The sequence below is a fragment of the Drosophila arizonae genome, chromosome 2 (assembly GCF_054131065.1).
Source record: "Drosophila arizonae isolate 15081-1271.41 chromosome 2, UAZ_ARI_1.0, whole genome shotgun sequence".
In the NCBI taxonomy this organism is placed as follows: Eukaryota; Metazoa; Arthropoda; class Insecta; order Diptera; family Drosophilidae; genus Drosophila; species Drosophila arizonae.
Window position 1 is genome coordinate 24,957,181 of NC_142922.1, and position 27,293 is coordinate 24,984,473.

The following is a 27,293-nucleotide window of genomic DNA, read 5'->3' on the forward strand; positions in this document are numbered from 1 at the left end:
TGAGCTGAGCCGTGCTCGGCTGTCTCCTGGCATTAATAAAAATAATATTACGCATACGCACAGTGCGGCAGTGGTGCATAATAAGTATGCATTTATTTATTGTTCACTCCCTCGCCCAAGCTTTCTCTCGCTCCCTCTTTAACTTTTGTAATAGTATAAATATTTTAAAGTCAAGTTGGAAATTCGATATTGGCAAATTCTTGTGTTGCTTGCCACAGAGCCGTGGCGCAATCGAACTATTGTTCTTTACCCTACGCCCACATAAATATAAATAAATATAAATTAGCTGCAGAATTGTGGCATCGTCTCATTATGTGGAATTTTCAATTAATTAGTAAATGTAATGCAAACTTCGGAGCCTGCCCTTGGCTCTGCCACGGCCACGGCCTCACCTGTGCTGGCTGGCACCGCTGGCACCGCATTGTCGCCGGTCGACGAGCTGCTGTTGTTGTTGTTGTTTTTAATGGCTCCCCGAACACTTAATTTTTATAAATATTTATGCGAATACAATTTAATTTATTTGCGCAAAAAAAAGAAGAAAAAATACAAATATAATAATAATAATAATAAAAGTTTGCTTCCATTTTCTTTGCGCGAACAAATGAAACATTTTTGTAGTATTTGCTAACGTTGCAATATTGACACATAAATTGAAATGCCCCTATACATGCACCAACACATCACACACACACACATTTATATATATTAAATGATTGCATATACATATATCATGGCGTATTTTGAGGCCTTTTCCGCTTGTTGCCTATGCCATGTTTGCTTTAATTTAACATTATTTGTTTGCCTTCGATATTTGTATGGTTGTGTGTGGAATATCTCCCACCTCTCCCCCCTTATGTCTCTCCCTCTCTCTCTCTCTCGTGCATATTCATTTAATGGCTTTTTAATTTACCGCGCCGCAATTGCTCGCTATTCGTATATTTTAAAGTATCTGTTCAACATTTAAACACAATTGGCTGGCTTAATTTGTCATTAATATGCTGCGAATACTTACCACACCCACGCACACTTTTCGCTCTTCCCCTTGCAGGCGGCATGTTGAGCACGGGCGAGGCGCCACCCGCTGGCCAGCTGGAATTTCTGCTGCGTCACTGCGTCAAGCTGCTCAACATTTACTATCATCTGGTGGGCAATCAGCGCCCAGTGCAGCCGAGCGGCAGCAGCAGCAACAGCAGCGCAGGAGGCAGCAGCAGCAGCGCAGGAGGTGGCAGCACCACCGGCAAGCCACCCAAGGCGGGCAAGAGCGAGCTCTTCTCGCTGAGCGGCGGTGGCAGAGAGTCGCAGGCGACGCTGCAGGCGATGGGTTACTTTGCCAGCGATTACGTTTACATGAAACTTTACAACATTTTAAGAGGTGCTAATGACAGCTACAAGGTAAGTCAAAGCCTCAGGTGAAGACAGCGGGCGCACTCTCTGGCGGGGGCGTGGCGCCATTAAGTTGCGGCTGCTGTTGGCGCTGCAAATGGCAAAAGTTCCTGGGGCACGTGCACCGAGATTTACCAATTCTTGCAGTCTGCTCCGCGCGACTCCAATTGCACGCTGCACGTACAACGCAATGCGCCGTTTTATATGCAACACTTTTGGGGCAATGCCGCAGCTCCAGCCGCCACGCAATGAGTTGTAAAAAATGAAATGCTGGCAACGTACTCGACTCTTGACTTCAACTTTTTGACTCGTCTTGCCACTCGCCGCGACTGGCATTAGGGCGTGGCCAATAAAAAGCCAAGGCTTTTAGCAGCTTGGCTCCTGGGCTAACACACTCTGAGCCTTCTCTCTGCCTTTTTGCTTGCAGATAACCATAAATCAGGATGCTGGCGGCTTATTAATTTGCCTGCTGAAGAGTTGCCTCAACGCGCTCAGCCTCTGCCTGGAGATATCAATGCCACCGCCGCTGCCTGCAACGGCAACATCAACGGCTTCGGCAACGGCAACGGCAAATGCCCCGGCTCTGAAATTAATTGAAGAAATACTACAGTATTTGACCAGGCTCATAAATTATGCGCCCGGCGAGTGTGTTGGCTGTCTGCGGCAACTGTTGAAATATTTATTTGGCCAAAATTATGCAAGCCAAGTGCAGCAGCAGCCCCACGGATACCATGCCACATTTGTGCGTCCCTACTTTGTGGCCAAGCACGATGCCAGCGGCGCATCCACATTGTTGCCACCAGCTGCCGTAGGCTCGACAGCGGCAGCAACAGCAGAAGCTACAGCAACAATGCAACAACTAACGGCAACGCAGGCAACACTGGGCGCTCTATTCATGCGGGGCATGCAGCCGGATACGCCGCCAGCGGCTGACTGCGTCCGGCTTATAAAGCTGTTCGAGCCGCTGGTCATCTACTGTTTGACGGTGAGTGGCGGATTGCTAATTAATTTTAGTAGTTGCCAATTTGTTTGATTAAAAATGCGCCGACACAAAAGCCACCTGCTACAGGTGCATGCAGCACGCATCGCACTCTCTGTGAGTGTGTGTGTGTGTGTGTATGTGCGTGGCATGCATTCATATTTTATTTATGGCAAACATTTGCATTGCACTCGTATTCAATGCATTTCCTCTCGCCCACAGCTCTTCATGAAGTCCAATGCGCTCATACAGGCGCCCATATTGAAGTTGCTATCGCAGCTGCTGGACCTAAATGTTACCTACAGCATTTTAGACTCAAAGAGCGTTATTTTTGAGCAAATACTAAACAGTTTGGACCTAATTGAAAATGGCATCGACAGGTGAGTGCGCTTTGATAGCCACACGGTGTGTATTTTATTACGCAGTGCTCACATTAGAAATTCAAATTATGTGATTGCTGCTCTGCTCTGCAATCGCTGTAAATTATATTGAAGTTGCTGCAAATTTAATTATTTATGCTAGAAAATTGAATTCTGTGATTTAATGCTTCATAATATATTAGGAAAGGTTATGTTCCGGTTAGCTTTTCTGGTTGGGTATGAGTTGCAGTTAAAGATGTGATTCAGAATTCAAGTTAATGAGATTTTCAGTATACCTTTTTCATATGTTAGTATATTCGCCAGTTATAGCTGCAACCCAGAATATATATATATTTTAATAATTTCTAATAAATATCCTAAAACTTAAGCACATATAAAAGATAGCAATCTAAAAGTCATTGATATAATTTCCCAGCCAATATCTTCATCTATCTCTAATACTCCATCAACATCCACAGCATATTTCTTAAATTTAATCTTGCTTCACTTGACCTCTACCCTACAGAAATGCTGGCATTATAGTACCCGTTATGCTGAAGTTTCTCATGCAGCTGACCCATAAGAGCGACCGTCCGCTGATAACCATACCGAAGATCATAAGCGTGACCAACAATCTGTTGGCCAATGGAGCAGTGCGGGATGTGGCGTTGTTGGCGCTCAAAACGCTCAGTTACGAATTGTTCTTTATGCACCGCCCCCTCGATGAGGACGAGCAACAGCAACAGCAACAGCAGAGAGGCAGCTGCCAGAGTCCATTAACGGCGGTCGCTACGCAGGACACAAAGGAGGCGCTGTTGGCACAACGGCGCGAGCTGGACACACAGAAGGAAGTTGTGCTGGGCATGTTGGAGAAGTTTGTTGATGCGCGAGTTGTGCAACAATTGCTGGCGCTGTTGCTGCTGTACGAGCGGAGCTTGCAACAGCTGGACGCGCCGAAATATCTAAGCGCACAGGATGCGAACGTCCTTTATGGCTTGCTCTGTCGCTTGCTGGCCACCGGACAGCTGCGCCTGCACACATTCGTTGATCTGCGGCTGCTGGAGAGCTGTTTTCGCAACAATGGCAACTATGTGCTGGCTGACAGCAAGGAATTTCTGCAATTGCTGCAGCTCTTCATCGAACAGGTGAGCACAATGCCAGAAAGTTCACAGGCGGCCAGTAAATGAATTCCAAATGAACGGAGCGCTGTCCAGGCGCTTAAAGTCCTGCGGTCACGGCACTTCTTTTGCTCATAAATATGCGGCCATCTAATGCCCTCTTAAGCACTTGCAACTCGCAAATCTCTTAAAATATTGATGGCACACAGCACGAAGTTGTGCTGCCTCGCATTTACGATAGCATTGAAATGCATTTGTGTCAGCATTTCATTGTTTAATAGCGCCTATCCCCTCACACTCTGCTAACAGCATGAACTAAGTGATATTATCTTTCATCGCAGGCATTTGAAATGACAATTACAAAATAGGCTGCTTGGCATACAGCTTCCGTTCGCTGTTCAAGGCTTCCTTCGATTCATATTGCCTGCAGCTGCCAATTTCTAGCACTGTTGTCAATTACTCAAGTATGCACTTTGGGACAGAGCAGACAGCTAAATAAATTGAATAATTGACATGCATTGCCAAATTACGTACATTTCTAATGCATTCTTGACGCATCTCAGATTATCAACTTAAAGTTGTCAGCTTTTAAGCCGATTAAAATTTGTAATCATAATAATGTCAGGCACTGTCATGAATTCAACATATTTTCTAGCATTACTGTATCGCACATTAGTCATACATCATGTTTGTAATTTGCATTAGAGATCAAGTAACTTGAGCTAAATCAGCTTTGAAGTGATTTTTATTCAATCAGTCGGATTATCGATTTAAGTAGGGCAAGTCAGAGATAGAAGAGAGCTTACTGTAGGCTAAATTCTCTGGCGTTAATATTAGTAAAGACTAAATTCTTTGATGCACAGATAGTGGAGCAGCCTCAGCTTTCTCTTAAATAAGTTTGAGAAGTAAGATTAGTATGAAAGCTCTAGTCGAGTTTCATATTTTTAGCTCTTATAGATTATGAGATCGACGCATTCATACATATGAAAAGAAGATTGATTCAACTAGCTTTCTTGATAAATAACATATGTATATATGTACATATTTAAATACTGCCATGTCTCCTGGGTACATATTTTAACAAACAATAGCTTTAGAATTTTCAAACTTTAATTATAAACCAATAATAAATATACAACCGTCTATACTTTCAAGAACTTCTAATAGTAATAATATACAAGACAGATGATATAGAACGAAAAGTATTGCGATTATTATTATTTCAGGGATCACAATTGATGTGTTGGTATGAAAGCCAGCTAATAGTATCGCATAGCGATTTGTATATCAATTTAATTATCAGCTGGCTTAGAACTTTGCTGTGCTGCTCTGTGTTTATTTCAGCTGTTTGCCACACGGTGTTGCACGTAAAGTAGGCACTGCAAATGGTTCATTTAACACTCGTGCATCAGTTGGCCTCGTGTGGCCTGTGGCTGCCTGGACGGGTGCTATATGGGGGGTGGCAACTGGGAGCTGGTTGTTGGCGTGTGGGTTCATCAGCGATTTGTCATTTCCCCTCCTCCTTTCACCTGTCCGGCAATGCGCTTGCTTATTTGCATTTACATGCACACGGATGCACTTTGTTGCTCTTGCGGCATATATATATACATATATACATATAAATACATACGTATATATGTGTGTGTACTTTTTTTGCCTCTGGTGTTGCTGCTGTTGCATGTGGCGCCGTAGTTAATGTGGCACATGTCGTATACGTGACATTTTTAATACCTACGCTTCAACGCCGCACATTTTCAACTATTAATGCGCATTTAAGCTACACATGCATTAACTGTCGCCCTGCCAAGACCTGTCAGACCAGATCCCAGACCCGGCTCCTGCTCTTGGCCATAGCTGAGTTGTGCCTGAAACAGGAGCAGGAGCAGGAGCCAGCCAGTGCAAGAGCCAGAGCCTGTTGTGCTACTCGCAACTTAATTACATAACAAATACACTTGTGTGTGAAAGTGTGTGTATGTGTGTACGTGGACACTTACTTACATACAAGTGTAGCGACTTGTCCAGCTCGTGCTCGGCTCATATCCTTTGACACAGAGATGCATCACACGTCTAATGCTCGGAACTAAATCGTTAACTTTCGAGCCACGGTCCATTGATAAATATTTTGTTGGCTCCGGCTGGTACTCCACTTCAATTTATTAACGCAATTAAACAGCACCGCTGTAAAACTTCAACCAATTACAGTTTATTTAATTTCATGATGAGCCGACAAAAATTAAAATAAAATTCAGTAAAAATTTAACAAACAGGGAATGACTGCGTAGGATATACTCTGCAATGGGTCTTATTTATTTATTTTTTTGGCATGACAATGAATTTATTAACTTTGTATTCATTTCAAAAATAACATTAAAAATAATTTAGGGTCCAAATTTGCTTTGTAATAATGGAAAATTTATTTTGTAAATCAATTACAATTTTCATAAAGGATCCTTTCCATCTGAGAATCTCTATATTTAATGTGTCTCCCTCTAATATCCAATCGATATACAAATCCAATCATAGAAAATTAGATCTAGATCTGTCTATATAAATAACGGAGCCACTATACTACATATAAGCTCTTTGTGGATCATTGCAGATTTACAGGGTATTGAATGGGTATCAAACCACGCACTTTTTGCCAGCCAGGTAGGCATGAGTAATTAAGTCGGGCAATGAGCGTATAAGTCAATGCACGACTGGCTGAGCAGCAGCCTTACGCACACACACACAGCCTACATACTCTGTGTGTGTGTGTGGTTGTGTGGGTGGGCAAAACTTTATAGCATAAACATTTTAATTGAAATTGAAAATGCGCCACAACTTAAATAACATTTTGCGTGTAAATATTAAAAATGCAACCAGAAGGCGTTTCACAAAAAAAAAAAAAAGAAGCTTATTTGGAAATTAAAAGCTAGCAAATTTAATTGCATTGCAGGCAACACCAGAAGTCGGTGTGTGTGTGCGTGTGTGTGTGGGGAGTATCCTTCTCTAATTACTGCCGGAAAATATGTTGATGTTGTCGCTGGCAACTTTGTTACTGCAATTTATGCAAAGTTTCACACTTTGCCGCCCTCTGGACGGCTCCTCTCTCTCCTCCTCTGAACTAACATTTATCCCTTTCTTTCTCCTGCAGGACGTTGGCAACTTTGGTGATTTAGCGCTGGCAATGATTACGCTGGCAAATGTAATTCTGAAAACCGAAGAAATTTATCTGGTGAATCACATAAAACTTTATTTGAAAAATAATCCTCAGGCCGAGCAGGCCGCAGCAGCAGCAGCAGCAACAACAACAACAACAGCAGCAGCCGCACACTGGCAAGACGAAGCACCTTCGACATCTTCGGCAGCCGCTGCCGCCAGAGCCAGCGCCGCCGCCTCCACACGAGCCACGCCCCGTCCCGCCATAAGCGAAATTAACTACTTTGCGAAAGTTTTGAGCGAGAAGCTGTTGGGCTGCCTGGATGCGCTGTTGGCCCTGGGCACTGGCTGCGATTTGGGCTCGAGCCCGGCCAGCCTCGCCTATTGCCAGCTGGCTGGGCGATTCATTAACGCGGTCCACAATGTTTGCTGTCGCTCACGGCACAAGGATGCACTGCAATCAGTTTTTCGTTTGGTTTTGGCCGAATCCGAGTTCCTCTGCAAATACTACAATCTGCTCCTGATGAGCGCCGCCGGCGGGGATGCCTTGGAGCCTGTGCTGCTCGGCTGCCAGCAGCTGATGCTGTCCATGCGGCTGCTGGAGCCCATGGTGCTGCTGGACCAAGCAGCCGAGCTGCCGCTCAAGTGGAGCCTGCAGCGCGCCATGTTGAGCGAAGTTTGCCGTAGCACTGCGGTAAGTAGCGGACTGGACAAAGGGTTTATTGCGATGGCACTGCTAGTCGCACATTAGTTTAATTTGAATTTGGCAGCTGATTCGGCCACTGGCTGTGCACCAGCAGCAGCAGCAGGAGCAGGAGCAGAGCGAGCCTTGGCCAGCTGACAGTTGTCGTGCTCGTAATTTTGCGGTTCACCGCGTCGGGTTCGGTTTTTGGTTTCCAGTTTCCGGCTTTCTCTCTCTCTCTCTCTCTCTTTCAAACTCTCTCTCTCTCACTCTATCTCATGGTCATTTAAACAGTCTGGCTTGGCTTTAAGCTGTGCTCAGTGCCGCGCATTATTTTAATAGATTGCCACTCGAACATGCGCCACTTGTCGGCACTAATGGCTCAGCTGGGCCACGCCCATGCTTGTGGTGGCTGAGGCTGGGGGGTAGGGGCTTTTTTGCAACCAACAAGCGAATCACAACCCACTAATTGCAGGCAATGGATTGGAGTCCGCAACAAGTGCGTCGCCTGTGCGCCGGCAAGTATCTGAATTTCCTAATTGCTGACCACTTGGAATTCCTTTGCGAGCTCTGCCAAGTGCGTCCCGAGTGCGGCTCATTACTGCTGGCAGCGCTGATCCGTCAGGCGCACAACTTGAACAAAGTGAGTTGAAATCCTTATATTTTGCATTACAATGAATTCATTACCCACTCCAATCGGCCTTTGTTCGCTGCATTCTTTGGTTTCTGTTCTCTCTCCCTCTCGCTCTGCCAGCACTCGATACGCAGCACCTTGCGCCTGTTGAACTACATTTGCGTACCGCAACAGCAGGAGGAGGGAGATGTGGATGTGGCGACTACCACATTGCACTCCCTGCAGCTGCTTAGTCGGCTTCATCAGCTACACGACGGCCAGCGAGCACTGCAGCTGCCCATGGAGCGGCTCTCCCGACGACTGACGGCCCAGAGCAGCCCGGCCATCAGGAACAGCATCTACGAGCAGCTGCTGCAGGGCGAGCTGGCAGGAGGCGACGACCAGGACGAGCTGCGCACTATGCTGTGAGTAGATTTTCAATTAAAAAATATCGGGCAGCACTGCCCATATGGAAAATAACAAAACAGAAACAAATAGAAAACCAATACGAATTCTGTTAGATTTGCAATTTCTGATTCACTCGATCCGAGCTACTTAACTGAACTTGCCAATTTTCCAATTTACGCAGCAAGCGAGTGAGAATGCCAATTGCAAAGTAAATCGAATTAGGGTAAAAATCAAGAATGCACAAAATGCAAGGCAAATCCCTCTCCAGGGATTTTGGGGCAAAGTAATTGACGGGCAAATCGCAGCTGCAGAAATTCGAAATTGTTTTCTGCAAGTGTATTTGCTGTTCGATGTTCGTTGTTCGTTGCTGGCCTGACTTAAATTGCATGTTTTACATATTTTTATTTGATGGCAGGCTGAAGGACTTGGAGTGCCCACAGGACAATAGTCCGGCTGCAGCAGCGCCGCGCATAATTGATGAGAGCTGGCTCTTTGGTCAGGTAAGTGCTTTCTCTACTTAGCTCTGCGTTTGGCTAATTTATGAGGCCCGTCTCTGTTCTGCTCTGCTCTGCTCGCGCCATTGTGAAACGTTGTCATTTGCTTTGTGCCTCCGCAGCTAATCAAATTTGCCACGCAGCACGCTGATGCGCCGCAGCAGCAGCAGCAGCTGATGCGGCTGCTGCTCGAGATTCCATCGGAGGCCAAGCTGCAGCGTGTGCTGCGCAGCCTGGGCCCCGCACAGGAAGCGCGCCTGCTGCGGCACGCCCTCGACGGCGCCCTCTCCTCGATGGTGGCCAGCTTCAGGCAGAAGTGCATCCAGCATGCCCCACACATCAACTACATGCAATTGCCGCCCTTGGCGCGTGTGGCCTGTGCATCGCTGATGACGCGCCTGGCCCAGCCGCCGACGCAGCTGGCTGTGGGCAGTGCCGAGCAATTGGATGTGGCCCGGGCGCTGACCGCGCTGCTGTTGTCCATTCAACGCCTCGAGCAAACGGCGCTCATTTACATCGATGCCAAGCACATTGAAAAGTTTGTGGCCGAGCACTTGCTGCGCGCTGAGCAGCTGCCCGTGCTGCTGACCTATGGGCGTGGCCTGGCCAGCGTGGCCCTGCAACTACTGGAAGCTGTCAGGGATCCGGATGATGGTCTGGGCGTACTGCTGGGCTGCCTGGACGCCCTGCTGCAGCAGCCACGCATCTGGTGGACGCTCAATGCCAGTGCAAATGAATTGCGTGTGGAGCTGCTGCAAGTGCCGGTGCGCGCCGCTTGCCACATGCTGCAGGATACAATTTTCTATCAACGGCATCGTCTGCACAGCACCGAGCCGGCACCGCAAGCCATTTTCCTGGCCAAATTGATTGAAACGCAAATTGATATGGAATCCAAGCTGCAGGCCGAAAACGAGAATATTCGCTCGCCTTTCGCCGGCCATGAGCTGGCGCCGCTTCAAGTGCCGCTGGTAAGTGACAAACTGGCTCGCCCGGCCTTCCTGGCTGCAACAACTAACATCGCCCTCCCACTCCCACACACTTTGCAGCCGCTTATCGCCTCCATTGGCACCTCGCTGCTGCGCACACATCAGTTTTACGCCTACGCAGTGACACCTTACGAGCTCGTCCAGCAGCAGCAAGAGCAGCAGCAGGAGCAGCAGTCGGCAACGGCTGCCGGCGGCAATGGCAAGTTGCCCACAATACCAGTGGATAGCCTGAGTGATGTGGATGTGCTGCGTCAGTTTGTGAAGCGGTGAGTAAAGCTGATGGCAACTTGTACTGCTAATTAACTGCTTAGATTGTTGCCTGTTGCTGGGGGTTACCTGGGGCCACTTGGGCTATGATTTTCTTGAAGACTTCAACTGATATGCATGACTGACCAGCAGCAGCAACAGCAACGACAGCAGCAGTACAATTATTGTAGGTACAACAATAAAAGCAACGACAATTGTTGCTGACAATGCTCTGACAGGCGCTTGGCAGCAACATGCAGCGTTGACGACAATGTGAAATGTGTATAAGGACAACAGTGGCTAAACTGCGACTGAAAGCAACAGTATCCTGTGTTAGATGCAGTTTGCATGTGTATGTGTCCGTGTGTTGATGTGTGTGTGTGTGTGTGTTTGTGTTTGTAAGCTGTCATTGTCATCGGAGTACTTATGTCCGCTGTCGGCTCGTCCGTCGTTTTGTCCTTGACTGAGCGTTGCTTGTTTGCCTCGTCCTTGCCGAATGACAGCTTCCACATCGTTGCTGCTGCTGCTGCTGCTGTTGCTGTTGCTTCTTCTGTTCTTGTCATTGTTAGCAGTCGTCATCATTACGCTGTCAGCATTTGAATTGTCATCAGCCAGAGATTGAGTTTGTGTGTCTGACCAGCCTAAAAGTTGCACGCATCGCAGCTCTGCCTTTAAAGCATCAGACGCGCAAAGCATTTTTCGTAGCATGCCAAAAGCGCAGACATCAAAACCACATCAGCGGCATCAGCAAAGGAACCACCCAGCATCGCACCACACACTGTACAGCGGCAGCCGCACAACAAGCGCCCAGCCCGCGGCAACGTCGAAATCCCCCAAAGGGCTGCTAGAGCGGAACATCAACAGCTCTATTAGATGAAACTGTGACGACGCAGAGATGGCGCTGTGACAGCCGGGGACAGGACATGCCAGGCTTGTGGGCGGCACAGGGTGAGGACTGATGGCTGGTGGCACTCGCGTATAGACAAGCACTTTGGACTCGAAGGCAAGCACTGCGGGTTGGGATTTCAGTTTATATGTGGTGGGCGGGGTGCGGGAGCTTGGAGCAAACTGAAAGATATAGCAACAGCAGCAGCAGAAACATCATCAGCAGCAGCAACAGCAGCTGCAGCAGCAGCAGCAGCGCAACGGAGGCAGCCAGCGATATAAACAAATTATGAGCAGCAAAGTGAGATAAATGCATGTGTGCGTGTCACAGACAAAGAGCGTGCGAGCGAGATGCAAAAATCAGCAGCCAAAGGGCGCCGCATGTGAGGATTCAGTTCGCTGCTGTTGCCTCACATAGTTGCTAATTGTGCACAAACCGCTGAACGCAGCCAGCAGCAGCAGCAGCCAAAGCATCAGCAACAACTTGCAGAAAGTTAGACGCTTCAAGCGTAACAAAACTAATCAATGGCTAATTGAGATTTTTGGCCTGCTAAATATTTGAGCAGCTCAGCTAATTGAATAAAATTTGCAAAGGCTTTTTGTTGACAACAAGCTGAATTTATATTTGTATGTGTATACAACACATTTGCCTCGCCCTTCTCTCTCTCTCCCTTTATATATGCATTATAAATATTTTTGCCATTCATTAATTATTGAATACGTCTAAAACATATTCTAAACTATTTGCCACAGGCTCTCCATATTTGGCTATACAACGCGGCAGCAGTTCGAGGAATACTTCATGACATTCCTGCTGCTGATCAACAAGGTGTACGATGAGCACATGGTCGATCAACAGGAGCAGTTCCAGATCAAGCAGGTCTGCCTGCAGGCCATCATGGAGCTGCTGTCAACCTACAAAACTTTCCCCATTGCCGGCCATGGCAACAGCCACTTCTATCACACGACACGTTGGCAGCGCATCAATTGTGACAGCATTAGGTGAGTGCTGCAAACATTTTCCAAAATCTGCAAATGAGCAAAACTCAAATTAATATGCAGCAAGTGGGCGCAAAAGTTTTTAATGCGCAAATAACCAAAAAGCATAAATTAGAAGCGACCATTAAAAGTTACTACCCACAGCAGTTGTGCGAATGTGTGTGTGTGTGTGTGTGTGTGTGTGAGTGTGTGAGTGTGCGAGTGTGCGAGTGTGCCAGTGTGTCTGGGTGTGTTTTTGTTGTCCTCCGAGAGGCATGCCACCCATATGCATGTACGTGTATCGTGTCCCCTGACGCATATTATTTTTTAGCAATTACCAAAACTCTGCTCAACTTTAAAAGCACAACTAATTTGTTAACATGCAATCCCTAAAACAATTTGCCCAACAACTTTTCTTCTATGTCTTTTTTTTGACAATCCTGTTTTTTGTGCAGAAGCAAGCACTTAGATGTTGTATTATATATACATATAAATATTTCTCCTATTTATTTAAAATACCTTTTGTAAAGTTTTAGTACCTAGTTGGCAGCAAGCAAAAATGTTTGATAATTATTATTTAACAACACAGTATATATATATTTATATATTTGTTGTTCTTGGAGTTCATGAAACGAGAGTCGAGCTATAAAATAAAATTTATCTGCTTCAGGTAATATGTTCGTGCATCATAGGGTAGAACGTGATACGACTTTTAATTAAAAATATGCAGCAAAGCAAACAAACAAATTTGAAACTTTGTCTCTCGAATTGCAGATACCTTGTATATGGTTAGATAGATAGTAGCTTATAGGTTTAAACAATTTAATTTGCTATAAATAGATGGTAGTTTCTATGGCTGACGTCGATCCGTCATAAGAATCGAAAATATATAAGGAAATAAAGTTAAATCTTTATAAGTAATTTTTAAATTTAGCTAATCTGATACAGTTCTTAACTGTAAAAAAATATATCATAAATTGAAATTTAGTTAAAGAAACGTATTTCTCACATTTTATTGTCTTTTACTATAATTTAATTTCTCAAGTCTACAACATGAGTATCATTATATGTTTAACTGTATATCAAATTTAATCAATCGGAGCTTTTCTTATAAACAACATGCCCTCTTATACTCCTTAAATCGCTTGAACATGGAAATTGTTGCATGTACTCGGGCATTTGTTGCGTTTTTTGCGCGCATAAAAATTATAAAAATAATTTTATATATGTATTTGCTGATATTAGTGTGCACGCTGGAGGCAATAGCTAAATATCACCGAAACTGAAAATGATGCAAGTTCTTTGCTGTGGCCGCGGGTCAGCAAAACAACAAGTGACTCGACTAGTTAGCAGACAATTGTTTACTTTTAATTTGCTTGTGTGTGTGTGTGACACGAATGTATTGCTGCTGTTTTTAACTTATGCTGCGCTCTGTATCACATCGACACGTCGACAACCTGCAGCATTTCCCATGCCTCTGACAGTTGAAAATGTGTTTCATTGCATTGCTCATTTCACAGCTTGAAGAAACTGCACAAGGTGCAGCTGCTGGTGGATGCGACGTGCAACGTCTTCTATCTAGCCAATCTGGAGCGCCAGCCGAGGGTGGACAATGTGATTGGCACACGCAACCTTGCGGCCAATCAGTGCGATCTCAATTTCTGCTGGGCCCTAATGGAGGCGTACGCACAGGCGCCCCCATACGGTGGCGATGTGGCTGGCGATGAGGCGGACGTGGCTGGCAGTGAGGCGGGCAGGCAGCGGCTATCGACGTGGAGCAACAACAGCGTGACTGACGTCAACTGGCGCAACTATCGGCATTTTGTGCAACTGTCTGGCATCGACATACGGAGCAGCACACAGTTGGTCTTTGACGTGCTGCAGCAGATGATCGAGGTAAGTGCCCAGCGGTGGCTGCAACTGCAACTGCAACTGCAACAATAGATACTGGCTGGCATAAATGTCAGTCACATGCAGCATAATTTCATTAGAGCAGCCAGCTTAACATGCCAATCCGTTTGATTGATTCTTTGAACTGCGCGATGTCCAATGCGCTCGCACTGAAACCTATTGGCTTGTCAGTTTGGCTAATTGGAAATGTCTCAATGCAATTTAACTTTTGTTCATAGCTGAATCACGTCCTAGTGCTGCCCAATCTGGTCAATTTCTGTGAAATTTGCGAGAGTCGTGATCAAATCAAATGGATTAAGGACCGCACACTGCGACTGCAGGACCAAATCGCCATGGATGACACCATATCGCATGAGGTGGGTGAATACGTAAAGAGAAGCAAATTGACTGCTCGTCGTAGACTGCGTAAAATAATCTTAATTATAATAATAGTATAGTCATATACAAAGTAGAAACTTATTGCTCAATTATCGGGTGAGAGATAAATCGATGCTTTTATATGTAGATTATAGTTTATTTTCTTCCCCAGATATCAGCACCAAATATTACCTTTATATGTCTTATTATTATCAAGTGAAAACTGGATATGTACTATATATTTTCAATAGTTAGATGTACTTGTCCTTCAGATAGATTATAGAATAGATAGTTTATTTATTTTCCAAAGATCTTATCATCTAAAAAGTAACGAGTGAATCTATGTAATATATATTTTCCATAGATATACGTATCATTTAGATAGATTATAGAACATACAGTTTATTTTACTTTAATTTTATTTAATATTACCTTTATATGTCGTATTATTATCATGTGATATAACACAAGTCCGATTCAATTATGTTTTTCCGCAATAGAATCGCTTAATCAAGTGTCGTATAAATAATTAAAATTTGTGTTTCAAGATTTCTGAATGCACGTTCTAATTTATTATCTGTCGCTCGCTCTCTCTTTATATCAGATGTGCAGTTACATCAACCTTGAAGATAATTAATCCCCAGCATCGGTCTTTCTGCCTCAGTTTTTAGGGTTTATCCTTCTGTTTTTATTGCAGCACATCATCTACTTGCTGTGCCGCACGCAGGCCCTGCTGATACCCAGCCATGGGGAGCTGCAGCACTTGGCGTCGCTGATTGGGAACGTCTATTTGAAGAGCTCGCATTGCTTCATACGGATTGCGGCGCTTCAGGGTCTGCTTTGTCTGCTCGAATGCTGCAGTCGAACCAACACGGCGATAGGCAAGCTCAGTGATGAACTTGCATTGCTGCGTGACTTAATTGTTGGCTACATCAATCGTCATGGAATCATTGATGAGAGGTAATACACACATGCAAACACTCACACTCACACACACACACACACACGTACACACACACACTGAAATACAAATTCTGTTTTTGGCCAGACCTCAAGTTTCTATGTAACGATTTGCCCTGCATGTTAACCAGCTGGGATTGGGCAACAGTTGCTGCACGCTAGCCATGTTGCCACATCTTGGCTGCAACCGCAGATAATAGCAACAACAGCAAGTTGTAGAGCAACTGTTGGCTCTATTTACGATGTGCATTAGTTGGGCTCTAGCCAACATTCGGTCGCTCCTCTTCCATCCAATAATGGCAAAAGTTCGCATTTTGCATTACGAACAGTTTTGGCTGCAGCGTGCTCCGTTCTGCGGATTTACCTGGCGTCCTGGCTGCTTGGCTGCCTCACTACCCTTTGTGGCGTTATCAAAAACTTTTCAAGGACTGCGTCGGTTGCACCTCCTTCCTTTTCCTGGCAAAAGTCGAAGTTCTAATAACTCGACGTGGCTTCCAATAAAGTAACTCTCTCCCTCTCTCTCTCTCTCTCTCTCTCTCTCTCTCTTTATCTTCTTCTCTGTGGCTGTCGATATATTTTACCAGCTCAAGCGCAATGGCTGATCGATGACACTGCCAGGACTTTTGGTACTCTTGCTCCTGCTCCTGCTCCTGCTGCTGTAGCCAAATTGTAATTATTGGCACTGCAGCTGCTGCTGTTGCTGCTGCTGCTGCCTGGGTGCTGGCAAGTTTTGGTTTAGCCATTTGCTGTGCGGCTATTGATGAAATTTCATATGCCAGCACTTCAGTTGCTTTGCTGCAAGAAAGTTTGTTTTGCTGTTTTCTGCTGCCAACCTTGAAACTTTGCAGCTGCCGCTGAGACGAAGCCAATAGCAAACATTGAAAATTATTAAATTGAAATCGAGGCGAATGTGTGTGTACGCAACGCGTACGGATGCAACCAATATGCAAACACGCCCCGAACGCCATTTTCCAGCAGCCGCAACAATAATTAGCGGCTTTTAGTGCAGCGAAAATCTAATCAGCACGCAGACAGCGGACCTAAATAGCACGCCCAAAAGTCAAGGCTGGCGCTGGGCTAATTATTTTGTAATTTAACGCGCGTTGCTGGCCGGGCAGCAGCTGCTGGCCAGCATGCAGTGAAACGCATCAAAAATTTCTAATTAATTTAGAGTAGAGAGCAGGAGCAGCATCTGTTGACAGCGAGTCCAACGAGCTGCTGTTAGCGTCAATGATTCCGCATTGATTGATGGGCTGGCGGTCAGGCAGAAGACTCAGTGTGTAATCTAGTTCGATTTTTGCATTTTATCTGCATTTCCATTCTGATATTTTTCTGATTTTTTTTTTTTTCTCTTTATTTTTCTTGAATTTCTGGACAGCCCGCTGCAGTTCAGTGATGCACATACGAAGCTGGTCTGGACGCTCAATTACAGCCTGATCGAGTGGACGTCGAAATTTGTGCCGCAATGCCATTTGCTGTCGAATACGATTATTGCGGCCAATAATTTTCTGAAGAAGACACAGAATGAGGAGCTCTATCTGTGTGTGCTGCATGTGAGTAGAACTAGTCATATACATACTACATACACTCAACACACAACACAACACGACACAGCACAACACACCAACAGCACTTCGTGGCGTCTGTCCATTGTTGGCATTCGCCTCCATTGATGGCCCTAAACGTTCAGCCCATTGCCCTAACCAAATCTAGTGGGCAACTTCAACTCAGACAGCGTCCACGTCGCGCTTAATTGGTTTTTTGATTGACAATTTTCAAGAGGAATCCAGCCAGCCAACCAGCCAACCAGCCAGGCAGCCAGCTAGCTAGTCAGCTAGCCAACTGCAGTGGCATTCCCTATAAAAAAAAAAATAGAATGTAGCCACGCTCTCATAACTGGCAGACGCGGAAAAAATGCGAAAACAACAACAAAATGTTTATTGGTCCAAAAACACAGCGTCAAAACAGCACAAGTCACATATAAACTCACACACACATACGAGTGGGGGAATGCGTATGTGCATGTCCTGAACCAAAGTCCAATATAATGAAATTGTTGCTCAAACTTTGTGCACACATCGGTTCTATGTGCTCTTCCAGCAGAGACAACATCAATAACAAATTTCTCAGTCAGTGCGCATAATTTGGCCATTTAATAATCGACTAGCTGGGCTTTTAATTGCCATTGGTAACATCTAGAGTATGCCAGTTGACAAACAAATTGCATACGCTGGCTCTGTAACAGTAATTAACAAATAGCAATTCCAATTGCAGGCAGAGTCTGCTCGACCGACAGATGCTGCGCAGTGGAGCTTGGACCAGAATTCTGTGCATGCATAGAATGATGGATTGGTCTAATGTTTATGTCACTGGGCTAATATATTCATGTATTAATGAACTGATTCGGGCATTGATTTATTGATGAATTGATATAAGCATACACGTAGTGAAATATTGTTATTGGGATAGATATTTTGTTGGATGAATGGCCAAATTAATAAAGAAGAAATTTATTGAGAAGCTGATGCATGAATGAATATATAAAACTCTTGACATGCTGAGCGCCTACGAGAATATATAGTTTATATTATTATATAACTGCATTGATTGAAATGTATTGCAAACGGTATTGATTTTGTGAGTCATTAAATTTTCAGTGCAGCGTAACATATTCGAAAGATTTTTCAACAAATCTGAGCTCTGTTTTTATGACAAGTATATTAAAAATATTTTTACTTAAAAAAATTAAATAAATAAATAGATTGCAACTGAATGTTAATCTAGCGTTAGCCTTCAGAGTGCATTTTAAAAAATAAATAGCAGCCTATTGAATACCCTATTCTATGTGCCCAAGAGTTTACAAAACGTTTCTGTTCACTGCACACTTCCGGTCATTGGGCATTTTTTGCTGGCAGACAAATTAAATTCAACTTTTGAAGCAATTTATGAAATTTGCACGCAATTCAATTGTTTCGTTGTCGTCGTTGTTGTTGTTGTCGCTACTTGTGCTTTGATGGTGCACAACAGGACACAAAGAGCGAGAGAGAGAGAGAGGGAGTGAGAGTCAGACAGAAACTGAACTAAAAAGCAAAAGTACTCAGTGGTTGGGCAGACGAAGCTGAGCGGGGCGTGGTCGCCCACTAGCGCACAGCGACAACAGCGGCCAATAACAATAACAATTTGCCACTCAATTAGCGTGACCATTACTGAAAAATCCACTTAAGTATGCAATGATAAAAATTCAAAAGCGAATCGCTCGCCCCCAAAAATTCTGTTGCTCTATGGGCCGCGCACACTGACTACATATATATGTACGCTGCTAACTACATACATACATACAGACATATATACATATATGTGTATATATGCATATATATACTCTGTGAAGTTTGATATTTTTGCCATGCCAACAATACATATTTACTTTTATGTTTACATATCTATCTGCGCAGGGTCTCGAGCGCATCGTTGTGCGAAGCGGCTGTTCGAGAGCAGCGCCTACTGCAGCGGAGGGTAGCGGAAGTGGTGCTGGAGCTGGAGCTGAAGCTGGCACTGGAGCTGTGGTCACACCGCAGTTGCGACATAAAATTGAAAAACTTGCGCTCGAATTGCTGAAAATGGAAAATGAGAAATTTTCAATTCCAGCATTGAAATTGCTTTTGTCCTGCATGTATGTGGGTGAGTACCGAAACGATAACCACTCGAGGAAGTGCGCAACAGAGGAAGTAATATAAGAAAAAGACAGCGAAAGAGAACAAGTCAAGACAATACCTCTACAAAGGCAAAGTCGAGCAAGAGCAGATGTGCGTAAGATATAAGAAAACAGTCGAAAATATTTTGTTATTTTATTTAACAGCTGCAAAACATAAGAACGGAAAAGCAGAAAAACAAAAACAATTGCGGTGGTCCAAGTCCCCTGCTGAGCGAACATCCTTCGAATATCGTGGCTTAAACTGGCCGGCTTTAAGCCCTATCGACAGCAGAGCTTAATCATATGCATTAAACATATAAAGCACTTGCATTTAGTCCCAGTTCTGCTCCAGGTCAACTGGCTGACTCTTCCATTGGCCAAAAGTTAATGTTGTGTGTGTCCGTTTGTTTGTTGGCCATGGCCAGCACCGGGTCAACAGTTTGCTGCCCATTTTGGCCATGACTGCGTGTGTGGGCCTGTGTAACTACATGCTTGGGTAATTGCTGTCAATGCTTACGGTATGCTATATGTTGGCCTTGGGTGGCTGGCCAGTCGGCCAGTCTGACAGGCTTTCGGTCGGCCAATTGGCCAATTGACCAACTGGTTGGCCAGCTGCCTGACAAGCCAACAATTATTTCTCTGGCTGGCGTTATTACCGCAATTTCGGGGCAATTATTAGCGTTGAGAAGTGTTTGACACTCGGGCGCATGCCCGCATGCGCCTCCCTCCTGCTGATAGCCTCGTTCGAATTGCTCATTTTGATACCCTATTCCGTGAGTGCTAATGTGGGGTACCTTAGTTTATTAGTTAAGCACAAATGAAAGCATATCTTGGAGAATTATAGTATTCTTTGTAAAGCTTGTTGGTTGAATAGGCCTGAGACAGGAAATTCACCGTGAAGCTTTAAGAAAAAAGTTGACTTGTTTTGCATTTAAGAAATCGATATATATCGATAAACGTTAAATAGAAATTTTTTAAGAATATATAAGCTTAGCTTAGTCTGAAAATATCCAATAGCCAGTAGAGACTAATGTAGAGTCTTATCAATGCCTTCTCACGGTTTCTTGATGTTCAAGACCTGCTGCCATATGTACAGGGTACTATGTAGTGCCTCTCTCACTCGATAAATATATATACTGTGTTAATCTTTGGGGAACTGTTCGATTACTGTTGCTGTCTTTATTTATTAAACAGTATTGTCCCTGCCGTATGTTCATTTGGCATTTCATTAGCCCAACTTAACTAACAAAGATATAGATACACATACTGAAATATACATATATAAATTTCTGTATATAGACCAATGTCTGGCTGTGTTGCTTTTGGACTTGTTGATCGAACCAATTGGCTGAGCTGAAAGCCATTTAGCTGCGTTTAGTTGCGGCCAAAGTGGGAAGCCATTGAGAGTCGCTCCATTGTGTTTTTGCACTTTAAACTTGAAGTTTAGCTTTGCAGCCGGAGTGACATGTGTGCAGCAGCTTTTTGGCCAAAACAATGCTGGCGATGTGCATAAATATGGCACCAGGATGCGATGCGATGCGATGCTCGCACGCAGCTACATGTATTTTTCTTGCACTTTGTCAGGCTCGATGCGATGCGCTGCGATGCGATGCTGTGCGGGCAGTGCGGGGCAGTGCGTAGTGCCGTTCGCTTTTAGGTCCTTGGCAAATGCGCACAGCATGCAAATCCTTTGAAAAATGTCAATGTTTGCGCTAGTTGTGTGCCACGCCCCCCTGCAACCGCCAAACGAGAGTTTCGCCAGCGATTTTAGGCCCTCTCGTAGCCGGCCAGAACCAAGTGCAGCTAAGCGGAAGTTGGCCGTGGCGTGGCACACCTCCTCGCCCGTTCGTTAGCCTGGTTTATTAAAGTGTTTGGCGGGCGCAAAAAAAAAGACGCAAATAAATCGAGTCCCAGGCGACGCAAGACGACACTGCACGCCCACAAAAATACGAATAAAAAAAAAAAAAAAAAACAAATGGCAACAGTCTAAAAAAAAGCGCCACCTTCGTCTCTCCTATTCATCGAGCAGTACGCAATAATAAATATTTGCGGCTATATTGGGTATCCTTTAAGGACCCGCACAGCGAAACACAACCTTTTTTCCTAGCCAACTTTGTGTTGCTCGTGCTCGTGTTTGTTGTTTCGCTTCGTTTCGCTTTTTTGGTTTTTCTTTTCTTTTTTTTTTTGTGAGTATCTTAAACGAATTTTACAGTTTGTTAGCTTTTTTTGTGCTTTCATTGCTAACGGCATTTGTGGTGCGCATAATTGTGGCCACTAGCAGCAGCGGCAGCAGCAGCACCACCAGTCCAAATCCTGGCCAACAGCAGCAACAACAACAACAATCGCCAAATTGGCAACAGCCAGCAAGAATGTTAAGCCGGCAAAAGCTAAAGGCCAAAGTTGGCGCTGGCCAAGCGCGCGCATTGTTAATAATTCGCACACGCCAAAGCTAAATGCAGCCGCACATGAAGCAGCAAAGGCTTTTAATGTTGCCCCACACATACATGCGCTTAGCTATGTACAGCAACAACAACAACAGGTTTCTAGCTTCTGTTCGAATTTGCACCCACAACAAAAATGCAATCGAAATATTACTCGACTCTCCAATCCCCTAAAATATAATTTAACAAATTAATGAGAAAATCATGAAAAATGAATGCAATTAATTATAAATAATATATGTCTAAAAGATGCAACAAAATATATACAGTAGAATCGGAATCCGGTAATAACGACGAAAATTCTGGTCCCCAGTCAAACTTATATGAGCAAACCTCTTGACCGACGCTCAATCTATAATCGGTAAAATATATTCCACATTCATATTTATTTATCTCTTGGCTAAATAAATGATTAACCACTGTGCATAGGACATCCCAGCAGTTTCTCTGAATATTTTAAATATTTCATACAAGTCGAGCTATAATAAATATTGAGATCTTGTCTGTTTTCCGCTAAACAGCTACGATTACAAAATATATCCAGACACAATCATGACCACACACATAGAGTGATATAGAGAGAGGGAGGGTGAGTGTAGACACGTCAAGCCAGAAATTTTAAATGTAAATTTATGTGCTCTCAACTGGAGTATGTGGAAACATTAATGTAGACGCAAAAAATGGCCAATAGACGGTGGGCGGGGCTCGCTTTGTTAATTGCAAAACTTTTGACTTGTGACATGTTTGCGCTGTTGATGACTCTGGTTTTTCTGTTCTCATTTTCGCTTTTGTTTTAGGTTCGTCGACTCAGCTGGAGAATACGGAACTGTCGAATGGCATTGTGCAGGATGATCCAGAGATAATCGCGCTGCAAAGCGATAAAGTCGATATACTTTTGCATTGTATTAAATCATCGAGTCGAGACGCTGCCTGGATTTATGGACAAGTGCTGTGCCAAATTATACGTGATTTAGTGCCACCGAATGAAATATTGACGAAGGTCATAAAGGAGTTCCTGGCCATAAATCAGCCGCATGGCGATGTTATTGCCATGATTGTGTATCAGGTGAGTAGCAGCCAAATCTGCTGGCCAACGGTGCTCAGCAGCTCGGCTGGTCCGCTCAGCGCAGCTCGGCTCAGCTCTGCTGGCAAAGGTAAAGACCCGCAATCCACTGCGCTAGCCACTCGTGCGTGTCTCGACGGGTCAGTGAGTGAGAGTGACTGTGTCTGTGTGAAAGTGTGTGAGTGTGTGTCTTCGAGGTGGTCCATTTTGCTATGGGTAGCTTTATGGGCCTCTGTGTCTTGAGACTGGAGCGAAGCAAATGCACCGCTAATATCTGGTCTGAGCACCCGGTGAAAGGGTAAAATAGTTGCCTCCAGTTGTCAGATGCCGGCCTCTGTGTGCCTGTGTGTGTGTGTGGTGTGTGTGTGTGTGTGGAATTTGTTGGCAGCTTGAAAATTAATGGAATTCATGGCTACAGCTTGGCCCCTGACCAACCGAAAACGTACGCAACTATGTGGGTCAGACCGAAGCAACTGCCACTGTGGTGCCATAAAATTTTTTTCATTAGGTTCAAGGTTGCCCAGTGGGCGTGCCGTGCATATGTGTGTCCTGGCATGGAAATTAATAAAAAAAAAAAAAAGAAAAAAAAAAGAAAAGGAAAACACGAAGCCTTGGACTTGGCTAAACTGGAGCAGGCAGCCACATGGCTTAAAGCACAAATTGCACTGTCGTTCGGGCCAGGCTAACTAACTGTGGCAAGCAGCGAAATTTCATTAGAGCAATCCGTACCCTGTTGCCTCCGTGTTGCACTCGTTTAATCAAGCATTTCGGTTGCCTTTTGTGCTTTCAGCCGGCGCCAAATTCTAAAAGAAAACTAATGTATTTTTGCTTCTATCTGTTTTCGTATCTTTTGCTTCTTTGTTTCATTTCGTGTCTACGTGCTTTTTCAGGTGTTTCGCTCGGCTATTGACTCGTCGTTTCTGCAAATGCTGCAGGACTGGCTGATCTGCACGCTGCCAACGTTTTTGGCCCAGCCGGAGCAGCAAGGTGTCTGGGGTCTAAGCGTCATCTTTTTATCCGCTTCCATAAATCTGCATTTGATTAAACTATTTCCGCTGGTGCTCGGCAGCGGAGCATCTGCATCTGGTCCCGCTCCGGCTCCCGCTGCCGCTGCCGTTACCACCCCCAGCCCCAGCCCCAGCCCCGGACACGGGCCCGCAACCACATCCGCCTGCGGCAGCGTCTGGATGCCACCGCGGAAATTGGGTCAACACGAAATTGCATTGTTCGTGACAGCTGCACAAGATTTCCATGCGAAATTGAGTGCCGAGCAGAAGTTGCGCTTTCGCGAGGCCTTCAGGAACTATGAGCAGAGCCAGGTCTATGCCTCCATGTTGCAGCGCCTCTGATAACGTTCAAATCGGACTGGAGCCCCCAAGGATTTTGCAGCGGATTTAGCCGAAAAATAAATAAGTAAAAGACGCTGAAGAAGAGCAGGCAAACTTACGCCCAGGACAAGCGCAAGCGTGAATAACTAATTGCTCTGCTCTGCTCTGCTCTGCTCGGCGCTTGCAAAGTTCAGACGGATGTCCTCCGACTTCGCTGCTGCGTCGCTCTCCCTGGGAAAACTTCTTTAATAGTTTGCGAATTCAAAATTAATTTATGGTTTACATTATGTGTAACTAATATTTAAATTATTTTCTCCCCTCCTCCAAACTTTAACGACCCGCAATTAATTTCTGAGTTGCAGCTCTCCCTCTCCCTCTCTCCTTCTCTCTCTCTCTCTGTCTATGTCTATCTATCTTTGGCCTTTTAGAAAATTGTGTTTTCTTAAAAAGTTTTGCATTAGTATGCAGGCAGCTTAATCAATTGTTAGTTAATTTGATAACAAATTCCATTAAGTGAAAAGTGTAACCAACGATCAACTTATTTCCGAATGTAACTAAGCAAAACTGTATTGTTCCATGTCTTTAATCAGGTATATTTAATAAAAGTCACTCTGTGAAAATATTTACTGTCACTGGTCTGCGTTTTACTTGGATGTTTGAAGGCTACTTTACTTATTTTTTTTTTTTTTTTTTTGTCATTTAAACTGTGTTCCAAAGCTGTTTTAAACTTTTGCAGTTTCACCTGTTTGTTCTTCGCCTTGTAACTCAGCTTGCGCGGATTTTTGAGTTGAAGCTAAGCGCATTAAAATTGACAAAATGTCACTCAAAAAGTATGGCAAAAATTATTTTCCGAAGCAACAAATTTTCTATATTTTTTTCCAGGTAGATGACTTATAGATACTCTGTTGCGTTGGAAGGATCGATTGAGGTGAAGCTGCTTGAAATTTAATAAAAATAATAAACCGACAACAGGCTAAGTAAATGTTGAAGTATATAGATATATCTGCTCGAGGATTATAAATATACCACTTAAAATATCATAAACATACTTTCAGTAAGACAAAACTCATTATCGAGCACGGTTACCGCTCAGTCAGATTAATGTTATCCAAAATGGAAAATATATAAAAAATAATTATTTAATATTCACGATTCTTAGAAAAACTTTGTACATTCAGTCGTGAATGGTCAGAATGTGTTTTTAATTTCATTAAATGAATAAAAAATAATTGTTTTTTATATTTATATAGTCTCATGAAAGTCATCCCTCAGCAAATATATCTGTATTATTTTCAATACAATATATAGTAAGCCCAACATTCTGCTATAAGCTAATATACCTTCAAGCATTTTGCATTGTAGAGTATGCATAGAAAGATTCTTTGCCATTTAGCGACTTATAAAAGTTGCACAAGCACTGTCAAGCCAGCCCATTGGCTGTATTTCTGAGCGAAAATTGGCAGATCAACTTTTTTTTAGCTGCATGCGTACATGTGTAGTGTCTGCCCCCGACGCTGTGCGTGTGTGTGTGTGAGCCGGAAATTCGCAAATGGAGAAAGCTACGCTCCAGAATGAAGTGTAAAGTTGTTGCAGGTCGTTATATAGCTTCTTTTTTTTTAGACAGACAGCGCCTTATGCAATCAAGCACAGGCTTTACAGGGGCAGTGTGGGGGTGTCTGTCTGTGTATGTCTGTGTGTGGGTGAAAAGACAATGTCCTTTTGCTGTGGCCATTGCTGCGACGATGCGACACGGCGAGAGGCAATTTGGCTTTCGCTCTGGCCATAAACTGCAACATTTCGGCTATCAGCATTTGGTTACGGTTCATTTGGCCAAATAGCCATAACGACGGGCCCGGGCACAGATTGTCGCTGTCCGCTGCTTACCCGCCGCCACCCGCTGCCAAACGTATGTGGCGCAGCTAGCGACGTGCCACAAGCACTGATTCAGGTGTGCCAGACACCATGACCTGCGCCTTCGTGCAGCTGCGACTCGTGTTCCATTGCCAGGCGTTGCGCTCTCTTTGCCGCTGTGGCTCGTGCCCAACTGCCAGCCACTGCGCTCTCTTCGACGCTGTTAACAGTTGTCCAAGACGAAATTCACCACGTTTCGGAGTTGCGCTCTTTGCAAATTTGGCTCTCTTAAAAGTCTCGCGAGCGCTCTCTCTCCCACTGGCTCTCTCTCTCTCTCTCTCTCTCTCTCTGCCACTCCGTGTTTTTACTGTTGCGAGTAGGTCAGTAGTGCGAACTGTTCCATGCCATTCCGTTTCGACTGCTTGGTATGCAGGCCAGCACGAAAGTATGCTACAGCTCCTGAGCGCTCACACACGCACACGTAGACGCTCAGCAGGACAAATGTTACACTTACAGTTATGATTATGATTATTGTTATGATGATAACATTGTTGCTATTGATATTGTTGCTATTGTTGTTGGTGTTGCTGTTGCTGTTGCTGTTGCTGTTGCTACCGTTATTGTTTAGCTATTTGCTGGGGCGTCTCAATGACTTAAGACCGCACAGCAAATGTGTCCACTGTAGCATGAGCCAATAGCTGTGCGCCATTGAGCATGTACACGCACACACACACACCCATACACACGCACACGTATTGGCAGTTATTACGCGAGCTGCCACAATGTTATCTAATAAACAACACCTGCTTTTCGCTTACCTGCAACAGCTTTGATCAGCTAATTTGAAATTTTAATTACATTGGCAGAGGCGATGAAGTGATGCCTGTCAGCAACTGATACGCCTTAATTACGCCACCTTCGCAAAATAGCAAGTCAACCTTAGGTATGCCCACGCCCACACCCACATCCATGCCCACGCCTACGCCCATGTCTACGACTACGACAAGAGCCACGCCCTCGTCACGTGTAAAAATCAACGCGCCCAAGTTCTGGCGCTTCACAGGAGGCGAGCTCGCTTATTAAAACTGAATAAATTATGCAAAACTGTGAGCAGCTCGATTTCCTTTTGCCCAATAAACCGGAGCCAATACACGAAACACAAGACGAACGCTGCATAATTAATTCAGCTCCATGTCCGGCGGCTCTGAATGCAATCAAAATGCGCGCACAACTTGGCCAAGTCGAGTCCAAGACGCTTAAAGCTGGCCCGAATATCTCCAAGTGGATTTTAGTCTGGGCCCACCTACGCCTCAGCTCTGTGCCACGCCTATCAATGCCTATCAGCAAGCAGCTGCAAGTCGTAGTGCCGTCTCTGGGTCTGGAGCACATCGTAGCTATTTCAGTTTCATGAACAATTCT

At 44.6% G+C, this 27,293-nt stretch overlaps 1 protein-coding gene across 2 annotated transcripts in view; it reads left to right on the forward strand.

The window, feature by feature from the left end:
• Positions 1-24,655, forward strand: part of htt (huntingtin) — a 45,590-nt gene extending 20,935 nt beyond the window's left edge. The window contains exons 12-29 of one of the 2 annotated variants that reach the window (XM_018009838.2): positions 1,049-1,392; positions 1,811-2,368; positions 2,585-2,742; positions 3,248-3,866; positions 6,976-7,674; positions 8,138-8,305; positions 8,417-8,700; positions 9,099-9,183; positions 9,300-10,145; positions 10,224-10,429; positions 12,048-12,296; positions 13,793-14,168; positions 14,402-14,539; positions 15,238-15,500; positions 16,879-17,053; positions 18,953-19,178; positions 22,430-22,698; positions 23,586-24,655. In XM_018009838.2, coding sequence (XP_017865327.1) covers positions 1,049-1,392; positions 1,811-2,368; positions 2,585-2,742; positions 3,248-3,866; positions 6,976-7,674; positions 8,138-8,305; positions 8,417-8,700; positions 9,099-9,183; positions 9,300-10,145; positions 10,224-10,429; positions 12,048-12,296; positions 13,793-14,168; positions 14,402-14,539; positions 15,238-15,500; positions 16,879-17,053; positions 18,953-19,178; positions 22,430-22,698; positions 23,586-24,044 — 6,122 coding nt within the window. In that variant the 3' untranslated portion in view covers positions 24,045-24,655. Of the gene's footprint in view, positions 1-1,048; positions 1,393-1,810; positions 2,369-2,584; positions 2,743-3,247; positions 3,867-6,975; positions 7,675-8,137; positions 8,306-8,416; positions 8,701-9,098; positions 9,184-9,299; positions 10,146-10,223; positions 10,430-12,047; positions 12,297-13,792; positions 14,169-14,401; positions 14,540-15,144; positions 15,501-16,878; positions 17,054-18,952; positions 19,179-22,429; positions 22,699-23,585 lie in introns of those variants that run through there. The other variant, XM_089462767.1, reaches the window with a different exon arrangement.
• The last annotated feature ends 2,638 nt before the right edge of the window (positions 24,656-27,293 follow it).